The sequence below is a fragment of the Delphinus delphis genome, chromosome 6 (assembly GCF_949987515.2).
Source record: "Delphinus delphis chromosome 6, mDelDel1.2, whole genome shotgun sequence".
Lineage (NCBI taxonomy): Eukaryota > Metazoa > Chordata > Mammalia > Artiodactyla > Delphinidae > Delphinus > Delphinus delphis.
In genome coordinates this window covers 74,851,228-74,871,447 of record NC_082688.1, presented here as the reverse complement: position 1 = coordinate 74,871,447, position 20,220 = coordinate 74,851,228, and the positions used below count along the sequence as shown (strand labels likewise).

General features: G+C 33.2%; 2 protein-coding genes across 4 annotated transcripts in view; one reads left to right on the top strand and one right to left on the bottom strand.

Annotated features, from left to right (window-relative positions):
• Window positions 1-20,220, bottom strand: part of IFT74 (intraflagellar transport 74) — a 78,958-nt gene that overhangs the window by 43,725 nt on the left and 15,013 nt on the right. For all 3 annotated transcript variants that reach the window (XM_060014858.1, XM_060014857.1, XM_060014859.1), the window contains 4 exons: window positions 20,088-20,147; window positions 18,794-18,855; window positions 1,895-2,033; window positions 416-478 (listed from right to left, as the gene is read on the bottom strand). In XM_060014858.1, the coding sequence (XP_059870841.1) occupies window positions 416-478; window positions 1,895-2,033; window positions 18,794-18,855; window positions 20,088-20,147 (324 nt within the window). The remainder of the gene's footprint in view (window positions 1-415; window positions 479-1,894; window positions 2,034-18,793; window positions 18,856-20,087; window positions 20,148-20,220) is intronic.
• LRRC19 (leucine rich repeat containing 19) lies at window positions 9,418-15,326 on the top strand. Its single transcript, XM_060014860.1, has 4 exons — window positions 9,418-10,104; window positions 11,353-11,866; window positions 12,523-12,711; window positions 13,235-15,326. Exons 1-4 carry the CDS (start codon window positions 9,985-9,987, stop codon window positions 13,561-13,563), a joined length of 1,152 nt encoding a protein of 383 aa, XP_059870843.1. The 5' UTR covers window positions 9,418-9,984; the 3' UTR covers window positions 13,564-15,326.

Below are 20,220 nucleotides of genomic sequence, written 5' to 3'. Positions count from 1 at the left end.
GTCTTGATTACTGTAGCTTTGTAGTATAGTCTGAAGTCAGGGAGCCTGATTCCTCCAGCTCTGTTTTTCGTTCTCAAGATTGCTTTGGCTATTCGGGGTCTTTTGTGTTTCCATACATTGTGAAATTTTTTGTTCTAGTTCTGTGAAAACTGCCATTGGTAGTTTTAAATTACCATTAGATTTTGTGTGCCTCAGCAAGGCAGAATGATTTTTGTACAGGGTAGGTACTCAATAACTGAATCTGCTTTCTTACTAAACTAAGATATTTGCAGTCCTGAATAGGAAAAAAAATTATTACATTTCTATTAGTAAACTACTAAATAAATATGTACCTGAATGAGTTCCATTAATATATTTAACTGAATTTTCTTTTGTAGCTGAGTAATATGAAAACTTTTACTTGATTTTTACTTACAGATTCCAAGCTCTCTTTTTTCATGTTCAGTGAATCTAGTTGTTGCTGAAGTGTATCTAATTCCTAAGAAGAAGGAAAAAAATCAAATATATAGGCAAATTACATTAAGAATAATTTCCTTCTCAACATTTTAAATACAGATGTGACAAAGTAAATTTTGTAAATTTTTTCAACCCATATCTTAAAATCTGACTAGAATTTATTAACATTCATTATTTCTATTTTTGCCAATTTATTTCATTATTACTAAAAACCTTGCCAAGATCAACCTTTTAAAATACTTATGAGCTTTTTAAAGGGAGCCAGAACTTTTCACAGTGAATCATCACTGTATTCTGAGAATATCAAATATCAGAATACTTCAAATTAATGATGATACTGTTTAAAGTTATAATTTTTGTCTTTTTAACCATGTTTCCATATCTTTTGCCTATTTTCTTTTAAGGCCAAGACCTGTAGCCATTTATATGGCTCACTCTTAGGGATAAGTCCCTTGAACTGTTTATAGTTGACCCCTGAATAAGACACGTTTGAGCTGCATGAGTCCAATGACATGTGGATTTTTTTCAAGAAATACGTACTACAGTACTACTCAATCCATGGATGGTTTAATCCGTGGATGTGGAACCTTCGATACTGAGGGTCAACTATAAATTATACACAGACTTAAACTGCACAGGGGTCAGTGTGCCTAACACCCAAGGTGTTCAAGGGCCAACCAGACCCATTCAAACACCCCTGTGTGATATTAGCTATATTTTGATAATATTTTGGTATTTTTATAATATTCTTTCATCAATGTTTCATTATATGTTATAAATTCTGTCTAACATAAAAAGTTATATTAAATTTTCAATAAAGGATTATCTGAGAAACTAGAACTACATTCATTATTGGCATTTGCAGGGACTAATTCTCTGTTAACTGGTTAAGGGATATCTGGACATGAAAGGGCACTACCTTGTAAACCTGAGTCACTACCATGACTGAATGTTGAGAGGATTCTCAATAATCCCTCAGTAGACATCCAAATTTCTTATTTAAACACCATAATTAGGGGACAAAAGCTGTTCAAATTAAGGGCATAGCAAGTAAACGACTTGCTGTTTATTAGGCAGGAAGAAAAGGAAAGAAAGTAAATATCCATATGGCTCTGGTGTATGAGGACTTTTAATGTTTTCATTAAAAGTTCATTAAAAAACAATTGTTTCATGTATCTTTATGACCTGCAAAAATGAATGATGCATAGAACTGAATAACAGAGTAAAAGCTAGGTCATTATGCAACATAAGAAAACGAAATTTTCTAGATCAGTGCTTCCTAAATTCAAATGTCCATATGAATCATCTTGTTAAAATGAAGACTTTGATTAGTAGGTTTAGTCAAGCTCTCAAGGGATGCCAATGCTGCCCACCTTCAGATCACCTTTTTAGTAGTAAGACTGCTATATGCCCAGCACAGAGTAGTAATTAGTATTACCTGCAACAATTTCTCATTCATGGTTTTCATTTCTATATACTTGACTTGTTTTTCTGGAGGCATATTTTTGATAATGCCCTCTGCTGCTTGTTTTTCCTGTTCAGTTTCTTCTTCTACACTTCTAATTTGTTTTTCCTTCCTGAAATCAAAGGTATACAATATTCCTCTTACAATATTGAGGGGAAAAATCAATTAACTTTACTCAGTCTCAATTAAGTAGGATACGTAAAAGTTATTTAACCATAGTTTGTGATCTAAAAGTCCCTATAGATGTACACACAAATTTTATTTGACCTGTACAAAATTTGGCCCCATCAACACAGACTTATTGGGACTTCCCTGGTGGTGCAGGGGTTAAGAATCCGCCTGCCAATGCAGGGTACACGGGTTCAATCCCTGGTCCAGGAAGATCCCACATGCTGCAGAGCAACTAAGCCCGTGAGCCACAACTACTGAGCCTGCGCTCTAGAGCCCACGAGAAACAACTACTGAGCCCGTGTGCCACAAATACTGAAGTCCGCATGCCTAGAGTCCATGCTCCGCAACAAGAGAAGCCACCGCAATGAGAAGCCTGCTCACCGCAACAAAGAGGAGTCCCAGCTCACCGCAACCAGAGAAAGCCCGCGTGCAGCAACGAAGACCCAACGCAGCCAAAAACAAATAAATTTATAACAAAACAAAACACAGACTTATTTTACATCTTTCTCTTCTCAATCTCCAAATCCTTGTATTTCCTTATTCTCCACTTTACTTTCTTATAAAAAACCACAAAGATTATCACAGAAAATCCTTAAAGTCTTATACATATGAGAATGTATTTGCACTTTTTGTTATCATACCCTCAAGACAAACAAGAGAGTTAAATTTTAGAATAGTGGTTTTCAAGTATCTTTTAGCTATAGAATTCTTTGACCAAATGAAATCTTGCATGGAAGTTTACCACATAAATCATCTCAAGTAACACAGCTCTGACTGCACTGGGGAGTAGGAAGACCAACAGTGCAATTTGATTAAAAAATTCATAGCTTTAGATTAATATATTTTGCTTAAATTCCCTTTTATCTACTGCTTTAATTAAAACTGGTATTGATATTTCACAAATTATCAACTGTACTTTAGCACTGCAAAATAATAAGCTAATTTCCTTGAAAATATAACAGGAACATTATAAGTCTAATCATGTAAGTAGTAGTAATGAAATTAATTACAAACAATAACAATCTTTATCATATAATCACAAGAAATACCAGTGATGTGCCACTTATTACCTATGCAAGATCAATTATAAATAAGGTAAAGAAAAATTCTGAAAAAAATAGAGGTAAGATGCTAGTTATCATGTAAATACTTCAAGATTTACATATAAAAAGCTTGCTTGAAGATAAATTCTCAGTCTCAATATCATAAATTTCTACTTTGAGTTTCAAAATATAATTATTCTATTCAATCTCTTTCAAATGTAGATATCGTTAACAGTTTTCATAATCACTAACTGAGCCTCATAGATCCACATATCTATCCTCCACACACTTTACACATTCATACCCTAGTACCAGAATAAGATAATCTAAACTCAGAAATTTTCCTACAGAGAGCATCTCATAATAACCAAATAAAAGATGAACATAATGAAACAGACAACCTGGAATTTCTATTTATTTTTGTCTCATTATTGAACAGGAAGTGATGTCTTCACTTTGAGCCTCAATTACTATAACATAAAAAAATGTGTCTGCTGCTGCTACAATTTACACAGGTATATGCATGTGCTCATAGAAATTTCAAACAGAAAAGATTATCTATTTCAATCTCTTTGTTTCACAGATTAAGGATACTGAAGCCCAGAGAAGTTTGTTAGATCTAACTCATTCTGAACTCCATGATTATTTACTACCAACAATGAATCTTAACCATGTTTTTGCCCGATATATCTACTACAGTTAGATGGGAACTAATGTTGTAAAGTATTCCATTTTACAGAGGGGAAGTTACACAAGGAAGCACAAGGAAGGTAACTGATTTTTTTGAAGGTCACGTAATGGCCAAGGGTCGGGTCTTGATGATTTGAGCAGTCTGCTCCTGTTATAACTTGGCAGTAAAACTACCAATGATGGTGTCATAAAAATGAGTAAACAACAAAGTTGAAACTCAGTGGAATACAAAACTTGGTGGAACCTTTTCAACTTGAATCTTTCAAAATACAAAGTACCTTTAGGATCAACACTTAAATCACTTTAGCAATGTATCTTTCAAATTATGCATTCTCAATATTATATACTTTAACTCACAAAGTAAATTTGTTAATATTTAAATTTTCTAAGATTAAGAATCACAAAGGTTAAGCAAGCCACCTTAGTTGTTACACTGAAAAAGTCAAAGATGACTTTAAGAAATTATTCTTCTAGTCAATCTTTTGCTAAGGAAGTCTAGTTTCTTTCTTTTTTGTTTTTTCCACCTGTTCACGGTACAAAGGTTAAAACAAAGTGAAATAAAATCATATGACATACTTTTTTTTTTTAATGGTGTGGAAGAAAGAGAGTACATTCCTTACACACCAGTCTCGGAGACAAAAGAAAAAAGGAAAGGTAAGATCCTATATATTTATAGGTTCAGTGATTACTGATGAATTTTTTTAAATCATATTTAAACTTGTTAAGTCTATACAAAAATCTCTGTCTCTAATAAGTGATGAAAGGGAAGAAAATATTATTGTATTTTTCACAAGATCTACCTTAGAAATATAAACCTGGGACATGGCCAAAAAATCTTTCCCAAATAAATTGAAAACGTAATAAAAATTAATTATTTTTCTTTTGAAAATAAAAGGTTTCATCTAACCAATCAAATTTATAAGATCTTTTTATTTTGAAATATGTTAATCACAGAGCATTTTGAAGTGATATTAACTTAAAAACAAATTTGTAAGATGAAAAAAGACTGACTACCAGGTGATAATTGTTGAAACTACGCAATGACTATCCTACTTAGAGGTTTTTTCTTGATAGTTTCCATTATAAAAGTTTTTAAGTTTGAAAAAAGAAGTTCTATAAAATTACAAGAGATAAGTTAATTGTGAATTATTAATACCTTACTCCAAATACATTGAATTCTGGTATAAATATCTAAAATATTTAATGACAAAACTGTATTACAGTATATACATTTTATTTAACAAAACCAAAATAATTGCAATATCTTTTTATTTCATGGTATATAATAGTCATATAAAGTACATGACCAAAAACTTCTCAGAAACTTGTACTTGAAACTGCACTAAGAAGAACATTGTTTCTTTTTTAATATCTACCATTTCCTTTTGTGAAAATCTTTTTTTCTGTAATATAGGTTATAGGCTATATAAAAGGGCACTTAATTTTGTAAGATAGTTTTTAAAAAAACTGATATTCCATTTATTCTCTATTTTTTAATCACTAAACTCAAGCCCACATATCATTTCAAAATAAATATCAAATTGAAAAAAAAAATCCAAAGGGAGAAAAAGGCAATAATAGCTGTTTCCTTTTAAATCAACTTTTTAAATAGGGTAAACTGACTCAAGAACAATTTCTGCATAAACTATTGGCTAGTTATTCTGCCAATCTGATGTCTTCAAGATAGCCAATAAAGCTAGCAAATGCTGCTGTCTAAGGATTTGTCTATTTAGTGTTGTGATGGTCAACATACACCTACCCCATCTTTCAATCTTTCCCCTCTCAAAACATGTACAAATATATGAAAAGCCCCATGGACCTTGTGGCTCAATCAATGCATTTCATAGCTTTAGACCTAATAATGGTTTAGATCTATTGACTGCTTTCTTGTACAGAATCTATCTTAAGCTCTAAGTATATATAGTTTCTAACTCTAAAATTTATCAAATAGAAGGAAAAAAAAGATTCCTTTTCCAACCCTTACGATTTTATTCACTTTAGCATACTGGAGAAGACAATTATTAGTATAACACAGATGATAAAGATAATAAATACAAGACAATCCTCTGTCTCCATTTTCACAAGTCTCACAGTCCCACCTGACCTCCATTACCTTCTCCGGCTGCTTCTATTCCACATAAACTCTTTAGTTTAGTTAATTTTCTTTGTAGCCTATCTGCTTCCTTTATTCACCCTTATCCTATTTATTTCTTGGGGGAAAAAAAGAAGCTCTTTTTCCTTACCACTGCCCTACCCACATGGGCATCCTACAAAAACATCAGGAAGAATTTCACTACACCATTGAGAAATACTGAAACAAGCCACTAGAGAGGTTGCACACTTATTCCTAGAAATCACTAAATACGGGTAAACTACCTTTTATTTATGATTTAGGGATCTCCTTTTGTAGGCAGTGGTCTGGAATAAGTGATAGCTTGAATTCATTTCTGACTCTAAAAGGGATTCTATTATGATCTACGTTCAAATTGTAAAATCTAGGAGAACAGTGGCTTTTTCTTCAAACTTTGATTTAGCCATGTAAAGAAAGAAAGTGGAAAAGGAATAAACATAAACAGATCATCAGATGGAAGGCAATGAGGAAGTTAACTAGAATAGACCAGTACTCGCATAACAATAAATTCCTCATTGCTAATGCAGCAACAGACTTTAGTAACTTGAAATGAATCTTGCTCACCGAGTAGTTTCTTACCTCCTGCTCTCGTGGAATAAATTTTCCTAAAAAATCATAAGCAACTAATTGTAACAAGTGCAATAAGAAGGCTCAAAAGACTAAATTTTAACCACTAAGGATGATAGTAACAGGACATATTCATATCATTTCAAACAGATCATTTGTTTGCAGCAGTTTCTTACTTATTTCTTATTTATTTATTTATTTTTGATGTGGACCATTTTTTAAAGTCTTTATTGAATTTGTTACAATATTGCTTCTGTTTTGGTATTTTGGCCGCAAGGCATGTGGAATCTTAGCACCCTGACCAGGGATTGAACCTGCACTCCCCTGCATTGGAAGGCCAAGTCTTAACCACAGGACCGCCAGGGAAGTCCCTATTTATTTATTTTTTAATAGATCTTTTCAAAATTAATTTTTATTGGAGAATAGTTGCTTTATGCAGCAGTTTCTAATGTTGACTTTAACAAAACAGAAATAAAAATAAGAAATATCAAGGTCATGAATAAAATGACTAAATGGAAAGTACTTATAGTAAGAAGAATTACTGAAATAAATGGCAGTTTCCAGTTAAACATGGCATGTTGAATGTACCCACTAACTTTGACTCCTGTCCAAAACCCTACTAAAATGAAAATAAAAGGTAATTTGAAGTATATAAACTCATAAAGACAAAAAGAATGGAAGAGGAAACAACAGCAATAAAATCTAGAAACTAGAAAGCTAACAGTTAAGGGCAAACTGACTGGGAAAGCAAAATTCTCCCAAGCCAGCAGTGGGGAAAGCTGAGAAGCCACTTGATTTACACTGCAGAATCCCTAGACGGCCCAGAGATTGGCAGTACCAGATATTCTACAAGTAGAAAAGGAGGGGCTGAAACATAGTTGAAAGTCTTTCTCCCTGACACTGCCCAGCCAGGTAAAGGTCCTCTCCTACCTAAGCAGAAAAATAAGGCTTCTGTTTTTTTGCTCTGGGGAAAATAAAACAAACAGGATCTGGGCACTAGGCACAAGTGACTGCAGGGACGTTATGCCAAAAGCAGGGAGAGTAAGTTAAAGTTTACATACTAATTACTGAGGTAAACTCAACTTTTCCACCACTGAGCTCTCAGAATGCTGGCCACTTGGCCTCACCTTTTCAGGCAGATTAAAAATGTCATTTTGGGGAATCCAAGCAGCCCAAGAGAAACAATCTAAAGATAATGACATTTAGGGATTCCCCCAAAAAACAGTCCATTAAGGTCACTCTACAGTAAGATCTAAAGTTAATAAGAACTGGGAATTCCCTGGTGGTCCAGTGGTTAGGACTCCACGCTTCCACTGCAGGGGGCACGGGTTTGATCCTTGGTCAGGGAACTAAGACCCCAAAGGCCATGCGGCGTGGCCAAAAAATAATAGCGAAGTTAATAAGAACCACACAAACGCACAGTTTCCCATCAGCTTTTTTGTTTCCCACTCTTATATGTAAGTCCTAAACCAAATATTAACAGATACACAAAGTTCAAAAGAAAACCTCTAACATAAAGGATACTTATAAAAATAAACTGGAAAAACACAACTTGAGAGTACAAAGGCTATTCAAGGAAAAAGAAAACAAGAGATACAAGAAAAAAACAAGGAAAAAACATATTCATACCACAGTATACTAAAAAAGTAATTTTCAGAATTAAGAAGATGACAGGAAAAAGAAAACTTTAACAGAAGAGTTTGATGATAAAGTTCCGGAAAGCAGAGCAAAAACACACAGAGATGAAATGTGGAAGAGTAAACATAAAAAATTAGAAAATCATACCAGGAGATCCAACACCTAATTAAGGAGGTTCTAGAAAGAGAAGTGAGGTTTTTTTTTTTTTTTTTAATGAGGAAGAAAATTATCAATACCATCAATCAAATAATTCAGAAAATTTCCCATTGTTTCCAGATTGAAAGTGCCCACCAACTGCCCAGTTTCACGAATGAAAACAGACTCTCATAAAGGATCATGAAATTTCAGAATATCCATATTAAGGCTATATTGTACAACTCAGAGAATATAGCCAATGTTTTATAGTAACTATAAATGGAGTATAACCTTTAAAAATTGTGAATCACTATACTGTACACCTCTAACTATATAATATTGTAGAGCAAAGAAAAAGCTTTGGGGTTAAGAAACGGCAAGTTACATAAAAGGATAAAGAATTAGAACGGCATAGCATCACAGTTCTTAACAGTAATACAGTCATGGTTGGTTGAATCCACAGATGTAAAACCCGTGGATACGAAGGGTCCACTGTATTCATTATATTGCACCATTTTATGTAAGGGACTTGAACATCTACAGATTTGGTATCTGTAGGGACTCCTGAAACCAATCCCCTGCTGATACTGAGGGACGACTATACTAGAAACCCAAAGACAATGGGGCAATGCCATCAACCTTTTGAGGGAAAATTATTTCCTACTTAGAGTTCTATTTCTAGCCAAAATATCTTTCACGGTCTAAAAAAAATTCTCTTCTATGGACCTTCTCAGGAAGCTCCTGCAGGAAGCTCCATGGAAAAAAGGCAGTAATCCAAGACAGGGCATTCTAGAAAACAGGAATCCAGTAACAAGGGCAAAAGGGAGTCTTTACAATGAGGGTGGAAGGAGAGTGGAAGTCAACGGCTGTGTAGAGGGCCTAGTGATCAGCTCATCTAGATCAGAGCATGGCAGCAGGCTCTGGGAGAGACTTCTTCAAGCAAATGAAACAAATTAAACTATCTAATATACATAAACTATTGAGAGATTTGCTAGGGAGAGTTTGGGTATAAATTAGTGAGAAAAAAAAAAAAAAAACCCTAAGCACATGAAAAGAAAACCAGGACAATTAATTAGAGGAAAAACAGTGTGCAGGAACAGAATAATAATCCTGTTAACAGGGCTCAGTCATTGACAGCTTTATACATTCCTGATAGTATAAACACTGAGTACTCATCTAAACAAAATTACAAGTGACTATGCTCGGAAAGTAAAGAGACAGTAAGTATATATTTGATGCATTGAAGATGAAGGTAGGGAGTGTTTGAAAGAAAGCTGAGGACTCTCATCTCCCAAAGTGTTAAGTCAAAGGATAGTATCAATAGATAATGCCTAAAATTGAAAAATCAAGAAGTAGCAATATAAGCATATACTTAAACGTGTATATATACATAAATATATATCCTTCTGGACTTGCTTTTGTGCACATATATTAAAATTTTAAAATGTACAACCACTTCAATTGTTTTAAAGTTCCTTTCACTAGATCTAGGAACTAAAAAGACACCCTGAAAATTACTGTCTTTCATTCTCCCCAGGAGCTTTCCAGTTTTTTAAGATTAGAGTGCAGGGAGGGTGAAGGGATATTTACTTGTTTCATATTTTATATATTTTAAGAAAAAATAGATTTAAAAGGAGAAAAATGGAAATCAAAATGTCCTAAAAAATCTCTAATGTTCTAGTCTCCTAATGAGATATAAATACTCTCTTTTCTGTCAGGCTTGCAATATGAAAATCACAAGCATCACAATCTTGTTTTGGCCACTCTCCATGCTATTGTTATCAGACGAAAGCCAGACGTCTAAAACCGTAAGTTTTTACAATCAAGCTAGTGAAAATATTTTCAAAGGTACACTTTGTGTAGATTTAGTAAAATATTGAAGGCAATAAAAGAAAGAAGAAAAAAGTCAAGCTATCAAAACAAACTCTTTAGTTAGCTGTGTATATTCAAAACATGTGATCTCTGAGCCAGATTCTAATTTGACAAAAGCGGTCTTCATTTTTTAAAAAACTGAGTTCTTTAAAAGCTGACAAAAGGAGAAATACGTAAAATTTCACTACAAAACCGGAGATTAGTTAAGACATAAAAAACACACTTTAAAATGTAGGAAACTTTTTAAAAAACCACGTATTTATGAGGGAAATTGCTGTTGTTACATTATTATTATTATTGGGGGACATTTCAACTACAAAAACAGTCAAATCAAGAACTATTTCTTTGGATTTATATCCACATAAGGAAAGCACTTCTTCCTGTTGCCTGACTCTTTAAATTCAACACATGGCTCAATTTCTGTTACAAGATATTTTCTTTTAAAACACCAAATTTTGAGCTGTTAACCCTATAGAGATATATATTGAATATTGTTTCTTAATTATTTAATAGTCCTAGATGTAGTGCTGGTAGCTCTGATTTTTAAAAATTACATTTTTACATTATTTTCTCATTATAAATGTCAATCTTGCACACTGAAATACTAAATAAGTTAACAGAATTATTATTTACCATTTATTTCCACATATATAAATGGTAATATACCAATATTTTCTTTCTGTAATGATTATTTAATAACAGTTGGAAGATACTTGTATGACAAACTACAATCTCCTTCCTCAATTATATATATCAGAATTCCTTAATCTTCAACATTCCATCTCAATAAAAAAAAAAAGTATTTGCTTTACCTTTTTCATATTTTAACATAAAAAGATTAGATAGTAGGGCTTCCCTGGTGGCGCAGTGGTTGGGAGTCCGCCTGCCGATGCGGGGGCCGCGGGTTCGTGCCCCGGTCCGGGAGGATCCCGCGTGCCGCGGAGCGGCTGTGCCCGTGGGCCATGGCCGCTGGGCCTGCGCGTTGGGAGCCTGTGCTCTGCGACGGGAGAGGCCGCGACAGTGAGAGGCCCACGTGCCGAAAAAAAAAAAAAAAAAAAAAAAGATTAGATAGTAGATTTTTTTCTAAAAGTATTTCCTTCTAATGTCTAATTGCCTGCATATGAAAATTTGGGAAATTCTGCTAGCATTTTTCCTTATTAATGCATTTCTAATTTTCTTTTTAGGAAGTCAAATGTAATTTCACTGCAAAGAATTATGCTTTGATTCCAGCAAATATCAATAAAAATGTTACTATACTTGACCTCAGTTATAACCAAATTACTCTGAATGTTACAGATACAAGAGTTCTACAGACATATTTTTCACTCACCGAGCTCTATTTGATTGAGAACAATGTCATTATCCTACATAATAATAGTTTTGGTAACCTCTCCAATCTAGAAATTTTAAATATCTGTAGAAACTCCATCCACATAATTCAACAGGGTGCCTTTACAGGCTTAGATAAACTAAAACAGTTATATCTCTGCCAAAACAAAATAGTTCAACTGAATCATGATATATTTGTGCCTCTAAAAAGCCTGATACTATTGAATCTGCAAGGCAATTTGATAAGCTATCTTGATGTACCACAACTGTTTCATCTGGAATTCATAATTTTATACGGAAATCCGTGGAACTGCTCTTGTAGTCTACTGAATTTGCAAAACTGGTTGAACACATCGAATGTGACACTAGGTAAGCAATCATAATTTAAATTAGTCAAAACCAAAATGTGATTGATTTTGGATTGTTCTACCCCAGAAAAGTCTCGTTTCATGTCTAAAAGAAAAGGAAACTTCCTGTTTAAGGGAAACAAGAAGAAACACTGAAAAGAAATTGCTGAGTACAAGCTCTCCCTCTGCCTCTCCAGAAAAAAAGAAAAAGAAGAAAAGAAACTTAAATGTTCTATATATATGAGATGAAACTGTCACTTTGTATACTAAGTTTGCAGTTTCGATATATAAGACTAATTTTTAAAAGCACTTCCTTTTCTTAGGATAGCTTGTCAGAGAGTAGGTGAAAACAGGTGATCCACTTTCTAAACTACATGCCATGTTCCAGATGTTCACCATAATCTAAATCATAACATTTTTACATTACTAACACAGACAAACTAAACAATAAACAGATACTGCACTTAAGCTACATTTATAACATAAACAGAAATGGGCATTTCGCTTGTTGTGTTGCTAGGCAAATACAACAGTTTCTTTTTTATAATACCTTTAATGATGACAGATAAATATGTCAAAAAATTCTAGATAAAAAATTATAAAATGTTAACCATAATAATTTATTAACCATAATAATATTATTTTCCATAATAAATCTTATTCTTTCTAATTTACTAGAAAATGAGAACATCACCATGTGCAGCTATCCGGATACACTGAAGTGCTACAATATCAAAACAGTACCTTACAAGGCTGAATGCTACTCAAAATTTCCTTCATCTATAACTGAAGATCTTTACATTCATTTTGAGTCCATTAGCAATTCAACATTTAATAGTTTTTTGAACAACTTAACAAGAAATTCAGGTAATGTACTGGTTTTGAATAATAATATTGCTGAGGATAGCATACCAAATAAATCGAGATAGTTTTCATTATTTTTTTGTATTTTAAATTTCTAGAAACTATGTAAAAGAACAATTCCTCCACCCAAGAAAAAACTGACAAAACACTGGGTTTCTAAAGTAGGCTCTGCTAGCTATCAGTCAAATGCCGTTATGCAAATTATTGATATTTAACTTCTCTGAGACTTGGTATTAACTAGTTAAGTCACAATTCTTAACAGGTATAAATCAATAATGTTCCTAGGTGAACGGATAAACAATACCTGCAAAGACAGGTAGATATTTTGAAAAAAGGTATTCTTTCACCACACTATGAAATATCTTTATTTTTGGCAGTTTTAGTAACTTTTGCTTAAAGAAGATTATGTACATTTATTTCTAATACCAATATTGGGGAGTTATTAGGACATGTAATTATGATTATTTTATTTTTGTCAATTTAACAAAACTACCCCCACCCTCTCTTTCTCGGTATTCCATTTAAGAACGTGAATCTCAAGGAAAAAGCTGGACTTTTCTTGTCAGTGGGGTAGTCACTGTACTGCTGACTTCACTCCTCATTTCAATTGCTATCAAATGTCCAGTATGGTATAATTTTCTGCTTAGTTACAAGCATCATCGCCTGGAAGAGCATGAAGCAGAAACCTATGAAGATAGTTTTACCAGAAACCCAAGTCCTCCTCCACAGATACCAGACACAAGCTCCGAAGAAACTATAGTAATATTTGAACAACTTCGTCAATTTGTGGTAGATGATGATGGGTTTATTGAAGACAAATACATAGATACTCATGAATTACGTGAAGAAAATTAATTTCTTTCAATGTTTGATTCTTTAAAAAATGTTAACAGCTCACTCACAGTTTAGACGTGGAGATTTTGATACATGACATACTGAACTATAGCTAGTAGACCATCATATTAATTGCAACACACATATATATCATAAAATTATGCTCTTCTCATTGGCATTGTGCAAGTAGGTCCAAATACAGTAACTGCCACTCCTTGTTAGCTAACAGTTAAAATACTAGCATTACTATTCTCAGCAGTATTCAGGGGACCATACATAACAGTAGAAAAGGCCTAAAGTAAATTATTCATTAATTAAAATGAACAGATTTTCATATTAGTCAGATATGTGATGTAATACATATTAAAGTTTTACTGATTGGAATCAGTAAAGAAATAAAGATTATGGAATTTTATCACAAGTCAAAGTGAAGAACAGACATAGTTTAAACTGACAACACGCTAAGGTTGATTTTATGCCCATAGAATGAATTCATGGAACTGGAAAATGCTTTTTAAATTTTTTTAATTTTTTTAAATTTCTGAAAATTTAGTAGCGACTTAAAGCACAGGTTCAATGTCCAGGCACAATCTCTTGATTTTCGTTACAAAGAAAGACTGTCATCAAAATGTATGACTGTCACAATTGAATAATATGGTGGCTTCCAAAGTGGGAATCATCTATGAATCTTGTTTTTTAAAATACCTATTTCTGCCTCTCTTTAGATTTTTATTCAAATGATTCTGTGCTGTGGCTGAGGAATCTTCAGTTGGTCCGTGGTCAGTTCTTTGCCATGCTGTAGATAGAGCAATGTTTCCCAAATTGTCTTCTAGAACATTAATTTCCAGAGAGACATTCAGAAGTATTTACAGGGTGGGGGATTAAAAGGTACATGGACAAACTACTACAGAATTACTAGGAAATACTGGGTTTAAACAAAGTCAAACAAGTTTCTTTACTATAGGACCTACCCAAGGCTTTACTAAACTGCTCTCTGCTCTTCAAGAGCGAAATATTAAGAATTTGCCAAACTTCCTTGACAACAAAACCTTTTCTTTGATGTATGGCTGCTAATACCTCATAGGACAACAATGGTCCAAAGAATACTGGCCTTGAGACTATTATAGGAAGAGTCTAAAGTGAATTATTTGCCAATTCCTTATAATCCATTGGCTACAATCATAATTTTAACAACTTAATGCAAATAGTGGCATTAAAAACTGTAACAAAATCTATCATTTTTACCTTCCATATGTGAGGAAATTTAGTATACAGTATTCATATCTTTTAGAGAAAGGAATATCTCTAAAACACTGAAATATATTTATGGATTAAATAATATGGGGTTTTAAATTTTCTTCATCATTATACAGGGAAGGCAACAGTGTCTAGTGGTCTGGATGGAGCAGGGTTGGATAAAAGCTGATGGAGATGGGTGTATAGGAGTATAATACACTATTTAATTTTTGGGTATGTTGAAATTTCTCTATAACATAAAGTTTTTAACACATGTACATACCTGATAATTTCTTAGAAAAAAGAGACTAAAAATAATGTAGATGTACATTATATCCTAAAAATAGTCATTTTTAAGGTTATATCAATAGTAAATTCAGTTCAAATGTCTACTGAGGAAAATAAAAACTGTTTTGGATGATATACCCTGTGAAATAAAAGAACTGACTCATTTGTAATGCGTATTTGTATTTATAGGAACATGTTTTCAATAAAATATACAAATGTTTTAAGTGTAATATTTCCTAACAGATAATGTAAATTATACGTTATGGTTTTAAATCTCAATTATAAGAGTGAGATAACTTTAAAAATAAAAGTCATCTTTTTCTAAATAATCTATCATTTTACCAAAATATCATTTCTTAATTTGAGGCAAATATTCATATTTGAGAAATGTAGTAAAATGAAATATAATCATGAATGAGCAAAAACTACCTTTCATCTCTTACATTCAAAAGCCTCTTATAATTAAATATTGGGTATTCAATAGATATCTGACTAAACAAAGAAAAATAAATGGGTTTAAAATTATAATTTCATATATTTTTAACGGATAAATGATTTTAGCTAACACCAAACTAGAAAACTGTAGACATTAGAATTGGAAGAGAATCATTAGTTCAAGCAGGCACATGAAACTGAATTAAAGCCACAGGTGTCATAGTAACATATTGAAGCTATATACTATAACCAATTTATTAAAAATAGGTGTTCCATAATAAACTAGATGGTCTCATACCACAGTAAATGGTGGTACTAAAAGAGAAGAGAATAAAAACAAGATTTTTATACCTGCTTTCTCAAGGTATGACATTTCCTGCTCCCTTTGAATGTACAGAGTCAAGGTAAAGTCTCGTGTTATTAAGATGTTGGCTATCTGATTAACACATGAAATAAATCTATCCTGTGATATATAAAAATAAACTTTATAAAAATAATTTGTTATTAATTTAAATTTCCTGTTAAAGGGTCAGTAGAACCTATTTCACTCAGCCTTAGTTACAAACTACAGATATTAAGTTTTGAAACTGCTGACATTTTCAGGACAAAGTACCTTATTTTAAGAACATTTTCCTTAATCAAATGAACCAAGTAGACATAAAAACCTATGAAATTCTTAAATTTATAATCTGGGAGTTATCTTTTTGGATAAAATATCTATAAAACATGTACATATAATATTTATAAATCTGACCTGGGTATCATATAACTTTTCAGATAAATGATGAAATAAATGAGGACCTAAATGTTCTAAACTATATAAGGTCCTCAACAGGGTATAGCTTATTATTTCTTATTCTTTAGGTACCTAGGAAAGTATTTTATATGTAGTAAATGATAAATATTTGCTAAATGGTCTAAAACCAGAACAAAAACAAAAGGAAGTTTTCAAGTAAGTGCTTGGTCACCATGAATATGGAATTTTCTTTGTAAAAGGGAAGAGACTTCCAGTATATTTGTAATTTTTAAGATAGCACTTTAGGGACTTCCCTGGTGGTCCAGTGGTTAAGACTCCGCGCTACCAATGTAGGGGGCCTGAGTTCAATCCCTGGTCAGGGAACTAGATCCCAGATGCCGCAACTAATACCCAGTGTAGCCAAAAAAAAAAAAAGATAGCACTTTACAGTAGCATCAAATGATAGACGGGGAAAATGAGATTCCTTTGTTTTTCATCAATAGAAAATTACATTTATCTTTCAAATAGTTCATCCTTATATTTAAAATCCTATTCTTCATCAAATATTTACTGTACATGCAGAGGTAATATGACAGTATGTTTGATGTTACATAATTTTGGTTAATTATTATCCTTGCTCTCAAGGAAATTGATATTGATAAGTTTATGGAACAAAATGTGTGCAGTATTAGTATGTACAAAATAGCTCATCTTCTGTTTGCACTGCTTTAGACAGTAATTAAGATCAAAAAGTCGATAAAGAATAATTATGTTAACTAATGCTGTTGTCTGAATATTTGTGTCCCTCCAAAATTCATATGTTGAAATCCTAACCACCAAAGGTAATGGTATTAGCAGGTTGGGGCCTTTGGGAGGTGATTAGGTCATAAGGGTGGAGTCCTCCTGAATGGGATTAGGGCCCTTATAAAAGAGATCCCACAGGGCTTCCCTGGTGGCGCAGTGGTTGAGAGTCCACCTGCCGATGCAGGGGACATGGGTTCGTGCCCCGGTCTGGGAAGATCCCACATGCCGCGGAGCGACTGGGCCCGTGAACCATGGCAACTGAGCCTGCGCGTCTGGAGCCTGTGCTCCGCAACGGGAGAGGCCACAACCGTGAGAGGCCCGTGTACTGGAAAAAAAAAAAAAAAAAAGAGATCCCACAAACCTCCATAGCCCCTTCCACCATGTGATGATACCTTGATAAGGTGCTAGGTATGAACCAGTAAGAGGGCCTTCACCAGAATAGGACTATACTGGTGCCTTGATCTTGGACTTCCCAGCCTCCAGAACTGTGAGCAATAAATTCCTGTTGTTTATAAGTAACCAAGTCTATGATATTTTGTTATAGCGGCCCAAATGGGCTAAGATAACTACACTACATCCATTTATTATCTTTGTAGACATTACTGTCACTGCCACATTTACCTTATAACGAAACTCAAAGTTACTTGGTATTTGGTCTTTAACCAGGTTATATATAAAGATGCACAAATAATCTACATCTATGATTAGATTACTAATATAACAACTAATTATCAATTAATAATTGAATAATGAAATAACATAAATAGCCCACTGAATAATAATGTGCATTTCATTAGACTGGGGCTTAAATCTCATAATTTGAATTAGTTAAAAAGCTCAGGTTAGGGACTTCCCTGGTGGTCCGGTGGTAAAGAATCCATCTTATAATGCAGGGCGGGAGGGTTAGATCCCTGGTCGGGGAACTAATATCCCACATGCAGCGGGACAACTAAGCCTGCGTGCCACAACTACTGAGCTCACGTGCCTCAACTAAAGCCCACGTGCCGTAAACTAGAGAGCCCACGTGCTCTGGAACCTGCATGCCACAACTAGAGAGAAGCCTGTGCACCACAATGAAGAGCCTGCATGCCGCAATGAAAGATCCTGCATGCCTCAACAAAGATCCCGTGTGCCGCAACTAAGACCCGACGCATTACGCTGGGACGAAGTGAGAGAGCGGCATGGACTTATATACACTAACAAACGTAAAATAGATAGCTAGTGGGAAGCAGCCACATAGCACAGGGAGATCAGCTCGGTGCTTTGTGACCACCTAGAGGGGTGGGATAGGGAGTGTGGGAGGGAGACGCAAGAGGGAGGAGATATCAGGATATATGTATATGCATAGCTGATTCACTTTGTTATAAAGCAGAAACTAACACACCATCGTAAAGCAATTATACTCCAATAAAGATGTTAAAAAAAAAAGACCCGACGCAGCCAAAAATAAATAAATAATAAACAAATCTTTTAAAAAAAAGAGTTCAAGTTAAAATTGCAAATGGTAGAGATGAAGATGTTCTTATCCATCTTAGATTTTAAACTCCAAGACGTAGAAATTTTATTTCTCTGAATGAAGATAAGATACATAAACAATACAATTTGTATTGCAAATATTCAACTTTTTAAAATAAAAAATACATCAGGGAAAACCAATTAACAAAATTGTAAAGAAATAAATGGCTCAGAAGGTAAACTACCTTATACAAGTCACTTATAAATCTGTTTGATTTCTAAACAGAGTGTACTCACACTTGTCTCTCAGTAAATATAATATCCATACTTTGTGTTTCTCGATCATTTTGAGCTTTAAGCTGAATAAAGAGTTAACACAAAAGTTATTGATAAAAATTACCATTAGGCCAAACTATCTCTTTAAAGGTTGTTCTGATTATGAACCAATTAGAGATTATTATAATAATCATAATGCCACAGGCAAAGTTTTAAAAAATACAGTATGCTTCATTTAACAAACCACTACAAACACCAAATACAAACAAATGGTCTTTTTCACAGGCACTGTAATCTCACACCAAAAATATTCACTGTTTACTGATCTGTCAAGTAATCTAATGTAAACTTCATTAATGTAAACAGAATTTCAAGATTTTTTTAAGTATTCAATAGTTGATTAGTAATATGTTAAATTTACACCCAATGCAAGTTGCATTCTTAAATCATTTAGGATTTTACCTGAGTACTCCTAGTTGACTCTACCTGTGCATATTCAGCCTAGAATTTGGACCCATCCGAAAAAACTAAGAAAACACAAAGATTTTACTTTTTCACATTTGGCATTAAAAATACAATTTTTAAATTGGGAATTCTCCTGTGTTTTAAAGCTAAGAATAATTTCACTACATTATCATTGCTTTTATTAATAGAATCCCAATTTAGAAAAGTCATTTTATAAATCCTATGCTTTTATAAAATAGTCTTTGATTGTATAAATAAATTATAAACTATGCTATAAGTTGTATGTTATTTTTTTCCAAATATTTATAATCAATTAAGCTAGCAATTATCATTTTACTGTTTTCTACCAAATAATCCAAGACCACTGAACATAAATTCTCATTTACTAATCAAAAGTAGTATTATGTCTGGCATCATATGGTAACTATTCATTTTCTCCCTTTCTAATAAAACTCTTCATTGAGTACTCAGCTCCATTTGCACAAATGTTAAACCAGAAGTATTGCAAACTAATTTATATACAATTAGTATATATATATACTAATTTATATAGAAACTAATTTATATACATAATATATATGTAGACGGGACTCCCTAACTAATGCTTAGTGAGAGACCAGTTTAAACACAGCCTTGCAGAAAGACACTGAAGCATCCACTTGGGAGAGCCAACCAACAGGAAGAAATTTTAAAAGAGCAACTAAAGGAACTCAACTATAACAGTAGTATTTAGGATCAGAGTAATACCTATCTCCAAGGTACATAAGGTTTTATCAAATTATTTCTACATATAAATGCTTTGTTTTAGAGGCAATGTAGATCTATTGCTTATACTTATAAATTTTCTTACCATGTTGTAATCATTCATTACTTCTTCCATTTCAGTATTGGTATTAAGTTTATCTACCAACTAAAAAGAAAAGTACAAAAAAACCATATTATATTAGTCTTCATAAATTTTCTCTGTAATCCATAATATAGGT

What these genes read in the sequence shown, in the direction of transcription:
- LRRC19 (XM_060014860.1), top strand. Translation starts at nt 9,985, where the DNA reads ATGAGATATAAATACTCTCTTTTCTGTCAGGCTTGCAATATGAAAATC. An exon ending in AAAGCCAGACGTCTAAAACC is followed by an intron (nt 10,105 to 11,352) that starts GTAAGTTTTTAC and finishes TTTTCTTTTTAG; the next exon opens with GAAGTCAAATGTAATTTCAC. An exon ending in CAACTTAACAAGAAATTCAG is followed by an intron (nt 12,712 to 13,234) that starts GTAATGTACTGG and finishes ATTCCATTTAAG; the next exon opens with AACGTGAATCTCAAGGAAAA.